Here is a 20,434-nt window from a genome sequence, read left to right as displayed (position 1 = left end):
TATCGTTGTAGTTACGCCCATTTTATGACACACGTGCTGTTTGGCCTTACCGACATATGATTGGCTAAATGTGTTATATCGTCATAACATAATATTCATTTTGACGTCACCAAAGAAAGAATGACGAAGACAGCACTCGAACCTTACACAATGTACAGAATATCAATATATCTTAGAGCAAGAGAATTATCTTATTGTTACCACTCAAACCATATGTTGATGTACTATTACGATAGACAGAAGATATTATTCGATTTTACAATAATTTGAGATTAATGAAATGAGTCTTAGGTGTTTGTTTGTGGCGCCTCCAGCGGTATAAAAAATGAAAAATAATCACAAAGTATTCAACAGATTGTACAAGAGAAGGAAACGACTGAAAACGTCTGTTTATCATATGATTTACTGTTGCAAACAATTTGGTCTGATACAATATCTTAATCAGCGATATGTAACGCTCTAGATAATAATGTGTAATACATTTTGTTTCAAAAGTTGGATATATGTATATAAACATATTGACTACATCCATCGTGTATGTCCACCAGATCTGGAAATCAAAGATACGACATACTCTTCTACATTAGCTGATCATCTCGATCTTTTCCTACAACGAAACCAACATGAACAGCTTTCCATTAAGTTGCATGATTCCTATTGTGAATTTTTCATTTCTGAATAGCAACATCCTAGCATCTCCAACCTATGGTATTTATACAGTCACAGTTTATTCGATATTACAGGGACTCTTCCCATTATCACGATTTTCATGCAAGGTGTCGTCAACTGACTGACAAACTCATAAAACAAGGTTTCAAAAGATGCAAATTGATGAAAATTATGGGAAAGTTTTATGGCCATTGTGATCTCATTGAAAAATGTTCCATTTCTTTGGGTGACATGAAACTGAACGTGTTTCATGCTCAATAGTTGTTCTGTCGATTCCGGTCTTGTATACCTTGTCCTCATTTGAGAACGTGAAATAACTTGAATTGACCAAAGTTTACATGGCGGGTGTCTTCGATGAAGCATAATACGCTTACTCTTTTGGAACACCTGGTCCTACTTTCCTTGTACTTTTCATGAGTATCCGTGTAGATCTTTCTTTTGTTCATAGTTTGCCCTAGTTGTATGGAATTTGAGTTTGAATTATGATTACGTTGCCATGTTGGTTTCTTGATATTTTATTTATAATCATCCCATATTTATGTGAATACAAACATATTGTGAAACACTGACACAAATCTTTCCCGTGTAATGTCTGTATCTTTCATTCAAGTCTTACAAGTATTTCAGACATACTCATTTACAGGTAGACCAAACACTGACGATAACAATATTAGATTTCCATATTCATGTTGGAATTTCCGTTCTCTATATTGTATCCGTGTTAGCTACCCCTGGGACTAGACTGCCGTTACAGATTCCTTTACAATGAGTTTAACCTCTTTATTAAAGTTCAATTAAGCCGAAGTGTATTTACATAATCAGACATTCATCTCGAAATTGATTCCATGGTCAACATCAATAGTAAACACTAGATTAATGATTTCTTGTTATGATAATATTTGTTTTATTCGTCTACAAAGCCGATCAATAGACAGAAGGAATTAAATAACACAAGGTTTCCTGTGTGAGATGTAAATATTCTATAGGACGAGGAGAAACACGGATACCTTCGTTATGGATAGCAGGTACTTGATCTTGTATCTAAAACTATTCGTTTTACCAATGATCGTAGCGGAGTTTCGGCAGGCTAGTTTTATAGTGAGACAGGATTGTGTGAACACTGGTTTCCTGGCTGGAGATGTTTCTGTTTCATTGACGGGTCTGGATCTGATGGAATGTGTATTGACTTGTATGGATGATCCTAACTGTCTCAGCCTGGCTGAAGTAGCAACAAATCAGATCTGTAGTCACAGCAACATCACACTATCTTCCAACTGTGATCCCAGTCAGTCAATACCGGGCTCCAAGATTTTAGAGAAGGTAACGTTCTGTCGAGTTTGTTTATGTTAATCATATTGGTAAATCACTCCAATGGTTATAACTGTCTTACCCTTCCCCACCACACAAACGCAGCCACTTTATTGAGGATGTAATGAAAAACAACAATGCAAAATAAAATAACATCTGTTTAAGTGGGAAAAAAACATTAATTTCCTGGAGAAAGACGAAATTTTCTCTGCAAGTTTTACTCCAAAAATTAATGGTTAATAATTAATTGTCTTTTTACAAGTGCATACAACAAATATGATAATTCGAATTCAATTATGTTTGGATGTTTATGAAAGTTTCTTTTAAACGAAGAACCAAACCTTAAGTGATGTCAAGAAACAGATTAAAATCATTTGTACAGTACCAATATATATATATATAAATGTGCATCAAATTGGGGTTATTTTGAGGCAGTGTCAATTTCTATGTTATATAACTAGGTACGAATGTAATAGGAATGTAGGATAATTTAGAAGGTTTTAGCAAATTCGCGCTAGTATATTAAATAGGTTTGGGAGATGAATACATAAACATAAATGAAATATTTATAGAATTTTAAATATATCATCATGATGTGCGTGTTTGTAAGAAATTCTTGATTTTTCGTACATTTGAAAATATGATAAGTATGTTTTTTCTAGTAAACATTGAAGATATTAACAAATTAGTGTCATTCGATAGTAATTGCTTGGTCTTGAATTCCTTAAAATATCAGCCTACATACATGGTTAGTGTAACTTTCAGCTATACTTTAATCGTTGTTAAACGTGCAAAGGTCTATAGAAAAGAACAAGACAATTAAGAACACATGTTCTGTAAGGAAACGCGTGTTCTGTAAAGGACCATGTGTTTTGTAAGGGAACATGTGTTCTGTGAGGGAAAGCTTGTTCTGTAAAGGAACACATGCTCTGTTAGGGAAGGCATGATTAAATGTTTTTTCAAAAGATCGGATCGCAAGATACACAAGTATGAACAGAATATCCCAATGGAAATTTTATAAAACAGGCAGTACATTCCAACTTCTAGATTTACTAACTAGTCATAACCCAAGCTTTAATTTGACAAAACCAGGGCAGCTTATGAACAAAAGAAATATCTTCACAGTGACTCCTGAAAAAAGACAAAGCGTTCCGGAATAGTAAGTGTCTTTTGCTTCATCGAGGACACCTGCCATATAAACCCTGGTCAAACCAAGCAAGCAATGTAACGTTCCCAAATGAGAACAGGGTATATTACAACGGAACCAAAAGGCAAACTACAAACACGTCCAACCTCGTATCGCATACAGAAATATATTTCTCCGTGAGTTCAATATATCCACAGTAAAACTTTCCCATAATTTTCATCAACCTGCATCTCTCGAAACCAATTGTTGGGAAGTGTTTCTGTCATTTGACGATATCTTGCACAAAAGTTTATAATAGGAATATTTTTTCAAAACTTTAAAATAAAGACATGTTTTGCTTTAAAGAAAATGCCATATTTAAATACTTTCAGATCAGCAATACCTTGACTTGTTTGAACGGTGGAACTTTGCAAAATGACAGCTGTCACTGTCAGGGAGGATACGTTGGACCGACGTGCGAACGTCTGGCGACAGGTAAACGTCGGACACGTGGAATTAATCTGTTAATGTGTGTTAGAGATAAGTTTGGTATATAAAATTTGTTTTCAGGTAAGTGACGTTGTTTGGTATGGCAAAACAGTGTGGACTACAAGTGATAATATTGATTACAACAAGAAATTTTAAAATTGTCATCGCTTGGTTTTTTTAACTAGAAACAGTACAATTGACATACTACAGACAGATGCAAGTTTATTTTTTATGCTCTGTTTTCAATGTGTATCTTTCATAATACAGTAAAATCAGTTTTAACAATAGGTATGTATTTATGTATATCACAGATTGCGCAGAAATGGGTCAGTATTCTTACTACACCGGACAAGAGGGTTATTTCCAGATACAACCTGTTCTGTCTCCGAACCCAATCACTGTCCTCTGTAGTCTGTTGGCTAATTACCCCAAGCCACGGCTCTACATACAGCGTCACGTCCTTAAGTCCGCCGTCTTCAGCAAGACCTGGACAGAATATGCAGAAGGTTTTTCTTTCGATGACTCCAACTTATGGTTAGGCAATATTTATCAGAGCTACATAACGAGATCCTATCCGGACTACAACCTCATCATCGAGCTGGCAGGTGCTGGCTGGAATACGATCAAACAGAGGGCTTACCACGGGTTTAGGGTAGAGGATGAAACCGACTATTTTGTTATGACATTTCAGTCTTCCAGTCCTCACCTATATCCTGATGCTGGGGACTCGCTTGTTTATGTCAATGGTTCAAATTTCACAACCATGGATCGTGACCTTGATCAAATTTCAAGTCTCCATTGTGGTGTTGTACGGAATTGCGGCTTCTGGTTCACAGCTGGAAGTAAATGTGGACAAAGCAGCCCAAACGGACTGCTCATTCAAAATGCAATCGAGGAGAGACTATTTACCGAGGATGAGGTCTTCTGGACCTATGATATGGGAGTTTGGTCGCCGTGGTACGTTCAGATGTACTTAGAAAGGACGATTCTGAGTTAAATATTGCATAGTAGTTGTACAAATGATGTATTGAAAACGCACGAAGAAATCTATATATATATTGACTGACAGCATTGTATGAAACTGTTGGATGTATGTTACGTTACCTGTAGATTCCGTTTTGTATACATTGTTCTCATTTGGGATTGTGACATTACTTACATGGACTGACCACGATTTACGTGGCGGTGTCGTCGATGAAGCAGGCGACACTCACTCTTCCGAGATGCCTGGTCTTATATTCCTGATACTTTTTTTCATGAGTTTCCGTGTAAACCTTTCTTTTGTTCATATCTTATCTTTCTTTCATTGAATTTGTGTTTAAATTAACATTTCGTCAACATGTCGGTGTTTTTATTACTTGTATCTTTTAAAGAAATGGATTCAAAATAATCCCTGCACTTCAAATCAAAGACATAAAACGTATCAACATTAATCTTGCTTACTACGTAAGCAACTAGACATATAATTATTTCAAATTTTATTTGTCGGTCGTAAACTATCCACATGTGATAGCAACAGCCATGTTTCCCATTCAGTTTGCAATATGTTGTAGTTTAACCTGAAATCCTTACATTTACATGGCTTTGTTCTTTGTGCATATTTTACGTGAGCGTCATTAACTGTACATCGATTTTACCCTGTCAGTGTATTGTAATTTGTTGTAGAGAAAATAAAGATGAATCATTAGATTTTTTATTAAGTCTTCATTACTTTTTAATATTCACCGAAACGGTAATCCGGACAAGAGTAAACTACCTGGAAAATCAGGGCAGACTACGTATAGGAAAAATGTATATCACCAGAGATAGCATCGAGTTATCTCTCTTGTCACTGACATAGCCTAGAGTTATCTCTCTTGTTACTGACAGCCTAGAGCTATCTCTCTTGTTACTGACATAGCCTAGAGTTATCTCTCTTGTCAATGATACAGATATAAGGTGCACAAACGAAGTTTACACTTTAACATATCTTACACACAGTTTCTGAATCGTATCAAATTTACATGTACTGGTATCGTAACTAACTACTCCTTTACACACAGTGCAAGAATATTATAAACATCTAAAATCTCATGTGTAGGATAATACTAAAACGCCATGTGTGGTGTGATCTAAAAACCTAACTTCACATATAGTATATCCCAATATCACCTTATTATCATAAAATAAGTGTAACATAATGATATTTCTACCAAAGGAAGACTTTTAGTAAAGTTTGTCATGAGCCCACAATTATCGTTCTGTTTTGTAATAGAGGTAATTACATTAGCACGTATACGTACATACAAATTCGAAATGTTACTACCGGAATAACGATCTTTGGTATTCTGTTAAATTTACCTACTAATATGATAACTTTTATTGATAAGGTAACACACAAAATGAATATGTACATAATGCGTAAGTATTTTTACACTTGCGGAGGACAAACACAACGTCCGTGCAAGAAGTTTTATTCAAGCAAGTGTCACGTCATCACGTAAATCATTTTACACAATTCTTTCAGAGACATTCACTAACACTGAACTGACTGGCGGACGAGAGACTTTTTTTATCCGAAAGTTGTTAATCAATCAATGGTGTCACGGTGGAATATTAAAAAAGTTCACAAATATTCTGAAGTATCATTCTACTGTACATGTATGTGATTAATTTAAACAGTATTTTACTACATTATATTAAGATAGTGACGTGGTATAAACAAATAACAAAATAAATTGAATTACAGACAAAATGAGATCACTATGACTATAAAAAAGTCCCAAGTTCCATTCACTAGTCCTAGCTGGTATTTCTACAATTATGCCTGCACAAAAAAGATTCTCTGGTCTTTCAAACCTGAATTGCAGCAAGGGCCAAATTGGAAGCCAAGTGCTCAGTTTGTTCTCTTCTTCTGTTAATTTTCAATTTTACTTTTTTATTTATCAATTAATTATTACAGTTGATACATTCATACTTGGATTTTGTGGCGTTTATTTTCATCTATAGAAAATATCCAGGTAAACGGTAACTTCCTAAAAACGGTAAATGCCTATAAATGGTGAATACCTATATATGGTAACTAACTATATATCATCTCTACCTATTAACGGTAACTAACTATTAATGGTAACTACCTATAAAAGGTAACTACCTATATATCTACCTATCTCTACCTATTAACGGTAACTAACTATTAATGGTAACTAACTATATATCATCTCTATCTATTAACGGTAACTAACTATTAATATACACGGTAACATATAAACTATATATCAACGGTAGCTGTTTATAAACGGTAACTGTCTTAAAACGGTAATTACCTATAAACGGTTCCTACTTATAAACGGTTACTACATATAAACGGTAACTGCCTATAAACGGTAACTGCCTATAAACTGTAACGGTAACTACCTATAAACAGTAACTACCTATAAACGGTAACTACCTATAAACAGTAACTACCTATAAACGGTAACTACCTATAAACGGTAACTACCTATAAACGGCAACTACCTATAAACGGTAACTACCTATAACGGTAGCTGCATATACACGGTAAGTACATATAAACGGTGACTCCATATCAACGGTAGCTGTTTATAAACGGTTACTGCCAATAAACGGTAACTACCTATAAACGGTATATACCTATAAACAGTAACTACCTATAAACGGTGCCTACTTATAAACGGTAACTACATTTAACGGTGACTGCCTATAAACGGTGACTGCCTATACACGGTAAGTACATATAAACGGTAACTACCTACGAACAGTTGCTGTCTGTAAACTGATACTACCTATTAACGGTAACTACTATAAACAGTAACTTCCTATAAACACTTACTACCTATAAACGGTGCCTACCTATAAACGGTCACTGCCTATACACGGTAACTACCTATAACGGTAACTACCTATACACGGCAAGTACATATAAACCATGACTCCATATCAACGGTAGCTGTTTATAAACGGTTACTGCCAATAAACGGTAACTACCTATAAACGGTGCCTACTTATAAACGGTAACTACCTATAAACGGTATATACCTATAAACAGTAACTACCTATAAACGGTGCCTACTTATAAACGGTAACTACATTTAACGGTGACTGCCTGTAAACGGTAACCACCTATAAACGATAACTTCCTATAAACGGTAACTGCCCAAAACGGTCACTGCCTATAAACGGTGACTACCTATAAACGGTGACTGCCTATACACGGTAAGTACATATAAACGGTAACTACCTATGAACGGTAGCTGTCTATAAACTGATACTACCTATTAACGGTAACTACCTATAAACAGTAACTTCCTATAAACACTTACTACCTATAAACGGTGCCTACCTATAAACGGTCACTGCCTATACACGGAGACTACCTATTAACGGTGACTGCCTATACACGGTAAGTACATATAAACAGTTACTCCATATCAACGGTAGCTGCCTTTAAACGGAAACTACCTTTAAACGGTCACTGCCTATAAACAGTGACTCCATATGTACGGTAGCTGTCTATAAACGGTAACTGCCTTTAAACGGTAACTAACTTTAAACGGTAACGTAATTGCCTATAAACGGTAACTGCCTAAAACGGTCACTGCCTATAAACGGTGACTACCTATAAAAGGTGAATGCCTATACACGGTAAGTACATATAAACGGTTACTCCATATCAACGGTAGCTGCCTTTAAACGGTAACTACCTTTAAACGGTCACTGCCTATAAACAGTGACTCCATATGTACGGCAGCTGTCTATAAACGGTAACTGCCTTTAAACGGTAACTGCCTATAAACGGTGACTACCTATAAACGGTAACTACCTATAAACAGTGACTCCATATCTACGGTAACTGCCTAAAACGGTCACTGCCTATAAACGGTGACTACCTATAAAAGGTGAATGTCTATACACGGTAAGTACATATAAACGGTTACTCCATATCAACGGTAGCTGCCTTTAAACGGTAACTACCTTTAAACGGTCACTGCCTATAAACAATGACTCCATATGTACGGCAGCTGTCTATAAACGGTAACTGCCTTTAAACGGTAACTTCCTATAAACGGTGACTGCCTATAAACGGTAACTTCCTATAAACGGTGACTGTCTATAAACGGTGACTGTCTATAAAAGGTAACTACCTATAAACGGTGACTGCCTATAAACGATTACTTCCTATAAACGGTGACTGCCTATAAACGGTAACTTCCTATAAACGGTGACTGTCTATAAACGGTGACTGTCTATAAACGGTGACTGTCTATAAACGGTAACTATCTATAAAAGGTAACTACCTATTAACGGTGACTGCCTATAAACGGTAACTACCTATAAACGATAACTGTCTATAAACGGTAGCTACCTATAAACGGTAACTGCCTATAAACGGTAACTACCAAATTTTCACGTGTAATCGTTAGAGATTTTTTTGTACAAGTATGTGTTTTTGATTGTTTTTTGGGATTACAAGACGTGATTATTTGCAAATGTCGGTGATGCACATTGAGGGGAAGGAGGGATTAAGAAAACGCTTGGTTAATCAGGTATGATTATTGTAAGTACCTCTTATAATGGTGAATCAGTTTGATAAATTATGGTATTTTGTACAGCAGAGTAAATAAAACACACGAGGAGATAAGCTTACATAAGGAATAAAACAGGAGAACTATTGAACAAGGGCAGATAACTGATGAAGATTGATAAAACAAAGTAAATATGAAAAACGAACAGATAAATTATCATAAAAAGTAAACCAGAACTATGAAACAAGGGCAGACAATTGGTGACAATATATATGATATAGTTAAATGGGAAACACGAGAAGACCAGTAATGAAAGACGGTAGATATGAAATATATACTAATACAATTAACATTAATGTTCTATTTTGTCTATTGTCTGTTGAATAGGTGTGTTATCTCAGTTAAAGACAACAGTGATATCCAATCAGCGGCATTGATAATGTTTACGTATAATCAATATCACAGAACTTACAAAGAAATTAAGGTTTAGGTTGAGTGTTTGCTTTCAAGTCATGATTTCATTTTTGTGAAATTATTTAGATAGATATAAAAATTGTAGAGGAAAACACTTGTTTTATTTGCTTATCTATCCATATTGAAGTGCTGAGTGTTAATGGATAGGAAAGATTTTTAAATACACTTCAGCAGTATATTTCAGTGTGGCAGTACTATAAAGTCAGTATCACATTGAGGCTTTCACGAATATATCTCTGTCTCCAACAAACACACACTAAACACATGCACTCAACTCGCCTCGGTAGGCCACCATCAAATGACCATAATTGTTGATAGAACATACAACAATGTAATCTCAAATCCATTGTATTAATGGATTTACTACTTGAACTTTTTAAATCACATATTTTATAAGCATACTGTCAGTTCACAATGAGAACGGTGGCCCACAACCTTCGCTCTTACGTGATATTTCACTATATATCATAGTACTTGTATATATAATGCCTTTATGGCGAAGAAGAAGTCGGATGAATTTGTTTTCACCCATTTATATGAGACAATATGTTACATGGACACCTGAGACTTGTAGACAAGAAAAATCAGATAGAAGGATGTGAATACATGGACTGAACTCGTTTATAACCTACCACCTGACAGTATGAATGTATCTCTGCCTTCATATCTGTACTGCTTTAACCCCACTAACCTGAAGCATACAGTCGTTTCTACATTCTGAAGGTCATGAAATTTCTTTTATCGAATTTGATTTAAGTTTCTATTGCCGTGTCGTGGTTTTTCTGTTGTTTTAATAATGTCAAGGTCATCTGTCATTTGAAACAATCCATCGAACAGGTATGTGAAAAACAAAACGTGACTTATAATATGACCACAATGTATTAATTTTTTAAATATATATCAATACCTCGATTGTTTCATATTTAGATTAGTCTCTTTGATAAAAAAACATTTCTATCTAGTTCAGTGTTTGTAGCAAACCCACGAATACGTAACATGACAGTTTTAACTGACTGGTTAATGTGAATTGTAAATTCATGAGACACATATATCTTATTACTTATGTGAATCAAACGATCGTTTTCTACTTCCGATTTGTGGGTCGATGTTATATATAAAAGGTAAAGAAATGACTCGAATCTGTCTTAGCTGTATTCAACAATTATCAATATGTGTCTCTTGTAATAAAACATATTGTCACATCTTACATCATAATGTTGGAGAGTGCACAACGTTCTACTTAAAACGTTATACGCACACCTTCATGTATGAGTGTACTGCTTTCTGTGATTGATATGTTACCATAGATACCATGGAATTCTTATTAATTAAAAAGTTTTGGATTGCAATTTTACTTTAACACAGTTGATTTAATTGAGGAGTATTCTAGTGTTTCAAAATTGTTTTCTGTGATAAAACACTCTGTCAATATATTGTAGATACTTCAGCTTGACTGTTCAAATGTCACGTGATTTGTCTTGTTAAACTGTCGTCGATGAACATAAAGAACCCAATTGAATCATATCGTCTAATTATACTTCTAAAGGGCTCCAGAAATACGTCTTTAGTTAAATACCTTCACCTCATGTCTCTGACGTTTGATACAAACAGCAGCCTGAAACATATGCTATCCTTAATACGTGATACGATGCTTTCAAAATGAGCTACATTGTCGTATATTAGGTGTTCGTACTGATAACCACCAGCTCTGCAGCCTTGATTTATATATACGAAACTACTGGAGACTTAAGAAGTTTTTAAATCATCTGAAATGGCGTACGTTTGTAGTTAAACAAGGTCATTGAAGGTTCCTCCCAAATGTATCTTGCATGTTTTGAACGAGACATTATGTTGTCTTATCAAAAGAAGAAACCCTGGTTGGAGCTTTCGAGTTGACGAACATTCTACCATTCAGGTTTATACAACGCTGTTTTACTGTATATATTAATACGTTATGACGTCTAATTCTATTTCATACAGGTCAAACTGTTTCATATCAACATTCAAATATCACTGATTCATGTGAGATAGATAAAATGTGTCCCAAGCAATTAGCATAATTTTTGTTAAGTGTACTGTTTCAGAACTGAAAACTGTCTATAACTATAGGATTATACAAAACAAAAAACACATACAGTAATAGAATATTTCGATAAAATGTATTCTTACCCTTGTCAGTGGATATAAGAATTTTAAAAATACCTGCCCACCACCTTACTCACGACAATCATTCAGGATTATATCAAATAAACAATTATATATATATAGACAATAACATTTCATTCCAAATTTACAAATTACAGAATATGTAAAATAATTAATCAAATTTTATCCTACAGCGGTTTTTGTATTTCTACTATTCGTCAGTGATGTTTAGTGCTCATCAGAACTTGGTTCTGTTGAGCGCTCAACGCTAGGACCAATAGTAGAAGAGAAAATTTAAGACTTTTGTCGCATGTTACAATCGACACTTCATATACCCTGCATGCCTGGGACGTTTTGGCAAATGTTTTAATTCTTTTAATAAAGTTTTCCGTGTTAACAATGGAATGACGTCACGTCACCAATTCCATTACCTAGTGTCAATGTCACAAAAAATGAAATAGCTAATGTTGGAAACATGAGAAGACATGGTAAGGACAAGATCATCTCTCATCCCTTTGTGGGTAACTTAGACTACAAGGAAAGAATGGCCAGACATCCAACATGCCTGCTGTTTGAGGACCTAAACATCCCCTCGTATTGAGATTCAACTGTTAGGGAAATGAGTTATCATGATGATGCTGTACGTTTTCTTGGTCGTAAATGTAAAATGTTCTAACAAATATTAACAATTATTGGGAATAATTTTGCATTAACAAACCAAACCATGAAGAAAATGTTCTGACTTGAATCACATGCGGAGTTACAGGTAGAACATTACGGTTGTTCGATTAAGAATTTTTCAATAGCTTCATTCAAAAGACTTGTACATGCCTTCCTTTCAACTTTGTTCTTTTGTATTTATAGTTGTGTCATAAAATAAAGATTGGTCTGTCTTCAAATTACTTGCTAACAAGATAATACATGATAACAGATGATGTTTTATATCTTATTACTAAACTGTATTCAAATATCAATGTGCAAATTACCGCAACTTGGGTTCGAAAATAAGGAACCTCAATTAAGAGGCCACCTCTCTATAAAGGCCACTTTCATACTTTCCCATCAGTGGCCGTTTAATATAGGTTAAACTGTAATAGGTAAATCGTTTGATTCGAATGTATTTCATTATTTCTGTGATCTACCGATCTAGTTTAAGGACGCATTCTGGTTACTTCATCAGGACACTCATTTTACACGTGAAGTTAATTAATTGTGTGGGACAATTTTCTGAGGAAAAAAATCTATGTCAGTAGGTTGATAGACTGCCAAATAGTTTTACTAGATATCAGTCCCCGAGGGGACTCGGGACCTAGTGTACACACAGTAGTGTGGCTAAGTAATGTACAGCCGAGAGTTTCACGCCTCACTGTCCAGGTGCCAGGTGTTTCCACTGCATGATAAGCTTCACAATTTCGATTTTTAAGATATGATGAGTTAGAAATTTCAATTCTTCAATTAATGTGATTTCTTTTATATGTCAACTGTTGATTTATGGTCTAACGAATATGTTATTGGCTTAAAAGTTTTTATGACACAAGGAAATTTACATTTTTGATAGATGTGATCACAGAAACAAAAATAACAAGTTATGTTTTGAGTCAGTGAGGCAAGGAAGACCCACAGCTGATGCGGAAACTACTCAACCATGAATCATGGCTGCACTGACTGGCTGGATTTAGTGGAACGATTTCGTCTTTATTCGCCTTTTTGGTAAGATGTTAAGCCTGAAGGTTTTCCTATATGAGTAAGATGATGAGACTATTGACTGGGATTTCCTATGTTACACAGACATCAGGGAAGAGTTTTGAAGCTTAATCTTCCACCAACGTAAATAAACACAGAACAATAATACAACCCCTAGGGTTACTAAATAGCCGATATTGATGAAGACGAACAAAATAGACAAGCATTTTTCTTGTCTCAGTAGTGAGTCAAATCTTATATCAATAAAGAGGATTAATGGAACGATATTATCACCTGTTTTTTAAGGAGCCTTTGACAAGAAAATGTGAACAAATCAAGACAAGTTCCATAATCCTCACATAGAAAAACAAATTGAAAACTTTTGTTTATATTTATCACAACTCAGATACTTTTGTAAATATTCATACAAAATCTAAATTGACGTTATTCTCATTCTATATTTGGTGACGTCACAATGTAAAAGTATCTGACGTCATTACATCACATCAGATAGTATAGAAACCCTCAACCAATCAACTTTTCGCTCGTACATAATAATTTTCTCAAAAAATCCAATCAACTGGGTGTAGGAAAACGATATGAGAACCACTTGAATATTTTACTTCCTATTTCTCTTGCTATTTGATAGATTCTAGAGTTTTTACGTTCTTTTTATGACACATAGTGTTACCATGGAGACATACGAAATTTCCAATGATTTATCGAAGTATTTAATGTTACTCCAGTATAATTGTATCAGTATTCAGGCGTAGTTATATATATCTAAACGTCACAGTGTTTAAGTAATCGTAGTATTAATTTTATTGATGAAACCTTAAGCAGTTTCCATGTAAACCCCCCCCCCCCTTTTTTTTTTTGTTCATAACATTTCCTCGTTTTATCGATTTTAGATTTGACTTAAGATTCTGTTGTCATGACGGTATGTTTTATGTTTACATAGATGAAACATATATAAGATATGTAGACATTTAAGTGTCATAAAACATTAAATTACGCAGAAACCATATACTGGGGATTTTTTCCGCGTATTTATTTTTTTGGAAACAAGCGATAATGTCAAAATCGCAGAATTTGCATGTTTTCTTGTTTTGTAGACACACAAGTAACACATATAATATAAACTTGATTTTTTTTGGAAAAGGATTTATATAAGTTGTTTAACTTGTTTCCAATTCCAATTCCTCTGTATGCTTTGCCATGTATCATTTGCATGTTGTTATGGAATAAAAATAAAGTTATGAGTAACACTTATATAGATTAGCAACTGTACACTTGTTGGTAATGAACACTTCTATAATGAATACTTATCAATATTTAATTCTCTGGTATGACCGATCAGTTCAATCGTGAATGGATGTTAGAATCTACACTGATATATATGTAAAAGCAATAAGCAAATAATTGCAAGAAGTGCATTTTTGAGATTTTCCCAAAAGAATTCACAGCGCAAAAAATATCCTGATATCTGCAAAATCAACAAAATCCATCTCAGGTCTACATACTGGTGTAATCCATCTCAGTTCTACATACTGGTGTAATCCATCTCAGTTCTACATACTGGTGTAATCCATCTCAGGTCTACATACTGGTGTAATCCATCTCAGTTCTACATACAGGAACATTCCATCTCAGGTCTACATACTGGTGTAATCCATCTCAGTTCTACATACAGGAACATTCCATCTCAGGTCTACATACTGGTGTAATCCATCTCAGTTCTACATACTGGTGTAATCCATCTCAGGTCTACATACTGGTGTAATCCATCTCAGTTCTACATACAGGTGTACAGGTGTAATCCATCTCAGTTCTACATACTGGTGTAATCCATCTCAGTTCTACATACAGGAACATTCCATCTCAGGTCTACATACAGGTGTAATCCATCTCAGTTCTACATACAGGTGTAATCCATCTCAGTTCTACATACTGGTGTAATCCATCTCAGGTCTACATACTGGTGTAATCCATCTCAGTTCTACATACAGGAACATTCCATCTCAGGTGTAATCCATACATACTGGTGTAATCCATCTCAGTTCTACATACAGGAACATTCCATCTCAGGTCTACATACTGGTGTAATCCATCTCAGTTCTACATACAGGAACATTCCATCTCAGGTCTACATACTGGTGTAATCCATCTCAGTTCTACATACAGGAACATTCCATCTCAGTTCTACATACAAGAAAAATCCATCTCAGTTCTACATACAGGTGTAATCCATCTCAGTTCTACATACAGGTGTAATCCATCTCAGTTCTACATACTGGTGTAATCCATCTCAGTTCTACATACAGGTGTAATCCATCTCAGTTCTACATACAGGTGTAATCCATCTCAGTTCTACATACTGGTGTAATCCATCTCAGTTCTACATACAGGAACATTCCATCTCAGTTCTACATACTGGTGTAATCCATCTCAGTTCTACATACTGGTGTAATCCATCTCAGGTCTACATACTGGTGTAATCCATCTCAGGTCTACATACTGGTGTAATCCATCTCAGTTCTACATACTGGTGTAATCCATCTCAGGTCTACATACTGGTGTAATCCATCTCAGTTCTACATACTGGTGTAATCCATCTCAGTTCTACATACTGGTGTAATCCATCTCAGGTCTACATACAGGTGTAATCCATCTCAGGTCTACATACAGGTGTAATCCATCTCAGGTCTACATACAGGTGTAATCCATCTCAGTTCTACATACTGGTGTAATCCATCTCAGTTCTACATACTGGTGTAATCCATCTCAGTTCTACATACTGGTGTAATCCATCTCAGGTCTACATACTGGTGTAATCCATCTCAGGTCTACATACTGGTGTAATCCATCTCAGTTCTACATACTGGTGTAATCCATCTCAGTTCTACATACTGGTGTAATCCATCTCAGTTCTACATACTGGTGTAATCCATCTCAGTTCTACATACTGGTGTAATCCATCTCAGGTCTACATACTGGTGTAATCCATCTCAGTTCTACATACTGGTGTAATCCATCTCAGGTCTACATACTGGTGTAATCCATCTCAGTTCTACATACCGGTGTAATCCATCTCAGGTCTACATACTGGTGTAATCCATCTCAGGTCTACATACAGGTGTAATCCATCTCAGTTCTACATACAGGTGTAATCCATCTCAGTTCTACATACAGGTGTAATCCATCTCAGTTCTACATACAGGTGTAATCCATCTCAGGTCTACATACTGGTGTAATCCATCTCAGTTCTACATACAGGTGTAATCCATCTCAGTTCTACATACAGGAACATTCCATCTCAGGTCTACATACTGGTGTAATCCATCTCAGTTCTACATACAGGAACATTCCATCTCAGGTCTACATACTGGTGTAATCCATCTCAGTTCTACATACAGGAACATTCCATCTCAGGTCTACATACTGGTGTAATCCATCTCAGTTCTACATACAGGAACATTCCATCTCAGTTCTACATACAGGAACATTCCATCTCAGTTCTACATACTGGTGTAATCCATCTCAGTTCTACATACTGGTGTAATCCATCTCAGTTCTACATACTGGTGTAATCCATCTCAGGTCTACATACTGGTGTAATCCATCTCAGGTCTACATACTGGTGTAATCCATCTCAGTTCTACATACTGGTGTAATCCATCTCAGGTCTACATACTGGTGTAATCCATCTCAGGTCTACATACTGGTGTAATCCATCTCAGTTCTACATACTGGTGTAATCCATCTCAGGTCTACATACAGGTGTAATCCATCTCAGGTCTACATACAGGTGTAATCCATCTCAGGTCTACATACAGGTGTAATCCATCTCAGTTCTACACACTGGTGTAATCCATCTCAGTTCTACATACAGGTGTAATCCATCTCAGTTCTACATACTGGTGTAATCCATCTCGGTTCTACATACAGGTGTAATCCATCTCAGTTCTACATACAAGAACAATACATATTGTTTGATTCGGTATTTTTTGTTTTGTTTGTTTGTTTGTTTGTTTGTTTGTTTGTTTGTTTGTGTGGTATCTTTTTCGTTCGTATTTGTTTTGTTGATTTTATTGAGGTTTGGTGTACTTCCGTAGGTGTTATCTTGCTTTTTTTATTTTTTCATAAGTTTGTTTGTTATTTTTTGTTTTTGGATGATGTAGCTCCTTATATTGTAATTAAAGTGATTTTATAAAAGTCATGTCGTTGTTTGTTTTGTGCTGTTCGTGTTGAGAAGTCTTTGTCTATTTATAATATCACTGTTTCAAATAGAAAGTTTCCCTAGTATTTTATAGAAAGGTTTCCACCAGTGTTCGTAGTGTACTGGAAGTGTGTCAGGCTTTATACTTATCACTTTTCTATCTCACTTTCACACGACAGTTGATATTGATTTATCTCACCTCTGATGTATAAATTCCAAGCCAGTATTGTTACTAATAACAAATGACGAGTATATGAAAATGCCAAATATTAGTATTCATGTGAGGACATATGACTATTCAATTATATTTTCAAAGTGAAACTACATTTCGGCTGTGGTTTTTCACGGTAACTTCCAAGAAAAGCACTCAAACATAGATTACTGATTATATCCGTAATCGTTTAACATCTCATCAGTCGAACCGTACAGTCGTTCATGTTACATTTCAGGAGCAATCTTCTGCTCTGGCTCGGATGATTCACATTTGTATATGCTAGATGTCTGATCACTTTCCATTTCCTGTCCAGGGCCCGTATTCATGAAACCATTCTTATACTCAAGCCCCCACAGATTTTGTGTTCAAGCAGATCTTTTTATAATTCGCCTAAATCATATGAAATAATACAAATGTCAAATATAAACTTTGAATATAACTTTGATTTGAAGTCCTTTCAAAATTTATTTAAACTCTTTGGCAAAATCAGTCTTATTTATTAATTTTTAACTTTAACAAGACATAAGGCTTGAGCACAAAGTTCATGCTTGAGCATGAGAACGGTTTCATTTCTTGTGATTGTCAATAGACAAACTGACATGGAATCCTTTATAATGATGACTGTAACACACATTACAATACATCAACAAGGGCATACCAACATGTCAACCAAATTATAATAACAATTCAAATTAAATAAAAACTTGGTAAAAATGAACAAAAGAAAGATTTGCACGGAGCCTTCTGAACAAGGAGAATTAGACCAGATGTTCCGGATGAGTAAGCGCCCTCTACTTCATCGACGACACCTGTCGTGTAAACCTTGAGCAATCTAAGTAAGTAATGTCACGTTCTCAAATGAGAACAAGGTTATACAACAACCAGAACCAAGAGACAAACTATTTCTACTGTAGATGTACAGCTAGAATTCCACTCGATATGTATGGGTGTAAGACATATAATTTGATACTTTGTGTGTTAATACCACAATGATTCTTTGTTATAGTCACGGTTTAATCATTTAAAAGATCTATCAATTGGACATAGTCTAAATTAACCAGATAGAGGGATTCAGCCAAGGTCCTTTGTCGCTTCTTATACTTTAAACAGTATGCTTTTTAAACAGGAAACGTTTTCAAACGACGCAAATGACTTACGGATTAAGGGATGGAGTAGGATCATTTCATATCATAGTTTTGGAAAAAACAACTAAAAACAGGATGTATGTTTAGCATATCGTTTTCTATAGTACAGGAATTCTATGATTCCTCTCCATCGGACTCGTGTTTAGAAGTACAGTTTGTAAGTCTGCCACTACCTAGTAACGTGTATATCTGTTCTATATTTGTTGTAGATTTCCTGGTGTTTCCATAACTTGTCAAGGCGATTCTTGAAAATCTGGTATATCCATATAAACTGCGCAATAGTTAGAATTAAAAGTTCAGTAATGTTGGGATTGTTTTTCCTTACAACAGATTGATTCTATTGGACAATGAAAAGCAATTACAAAACGTTAAACAATGGGAAACGCACCTCAACAGGATGGTGTTAGTATATCTTCTTTCTACGAAATAAACAGGTGATAAGTTATAGAGCTCTGTACTCACACGTGTTCTTAACCACCACGTGCTGAATTATTTACTAATTTATTATCTGAAGATTGTTATAAATACCTGTACACTTATGAAATGGTAGTCAGGACTTTTTGTATAAGAGGATGACAAATTGAATGAAACTCATCAGCTGTTGCTATCCCTAGGTTACTGGAAAGCATTTCACATAGATCAAAACACTTGTATCATCATCTAATTGATGAAAAAATATTGCCCTTATTTCCGGAATTAAAACAGTCATCAAGGTTTACAAACTGCCCACAGAAAAGTTAGTAATGAAGAGAGTATCTGATCTTGGTATGGATGATTCATGCTGACAATACTTAGACACAACTTGCCCTAGTGAGACAAAAAAGAGAAAATGTGTTTTGTGGAGGTTGTTAGCAAAGGTGTTAGTCTGGACAATAACTTATCACACCTCTGTGAACGAGTGACCCAGGGTTAATTCCCTTGTCTTGCCCCGCTAGGCACACGTCAATCCGGGTCTCTCGCTGTTTATATAGCCCACTCTCTCTGATGGTGAGGCAGATTTGCTTCTTAGTTTCACCTGTAGGAGGCCCATACTGGGATATTTCTTGTTTTAATCATTTCTATATCTTTCTACTGTAAAGGTATTTAATAACGGACTTTCATCTTTAGTGTAAAACATCAATATAGTAAGTATGAATAATATGATAAAATATTGGCATTACACATCGTTATTTATCAGTAGATGTACTTACGGCTTAATGTCATTTTACACGAAATATGAAATCAAACTGATACCAAATTAATTATACTAAAACACTCCTCCAATTTATCGTATATTTATGCTAATTGAATTTCAATTGATGAGTGAGTGATTATAGATATATAATTTGTTGTGTGTAACTCCAAACGACTCGTCTGTGATTGACAGGTCTGCAGCAGTAAAGCTGTCAGCCCCCTAGTGTTCCCAGCTCTCGTCTATGTGCGTTTTGTCATCCTAGC

General features: G+C 35.3%; 1 protein-coding gene across 1 annotated transcript; it reads left to right on the top strand.

The window, feature by feature from the left end:
* The first annotated feature begins 1,683 nt into the window (after nucleotides 1-1,683).
* LOC132561719 (microfibril-associated glycoprotein 4-like) lies at nucleotides 1,684-4,589 on the top strand. The gene is made up of 3 exons (XM_060226421.1): nucleotides 1,684-1,989; nucleotides 3,496-3,598; nucleotides 3,904-4,589. Exons 1-3 carry the CDS (start codon nucleotides 1,684-1,686, stop codon nucleotides 4,587-4,589), a joined length of 1,095 nt encoding a protein of 364 aa, XP_060082404.1.
* The last annotated feature ends 15,845 nt before the right edge of the window (nucleotides 4,590-20,434 follow it).

This window comes from Ylistrum balloti, unplaced genomic scaffold, assembly GCF_031769215.1.
Source record: "Ylistrum balloti isolate Yb309-2 unplaced genomic scaffold, AGI_CSIRO_Ybal_v1 Utg371268, whole genome shotgun sequence".
Classification (NCBI taxonomy): domain Eukaryota; kingdom Metazoa; phylum Mollusca; class Bivalvia; order Pectinida; family Pectinidae; genus Ylistrum; species Ylistrum balloti.
The sequence above is the reverse complement of the archived record's forward strand: the minus strand, read 5'-3'. Positions and strand labels throughout refer to the sequence as shown.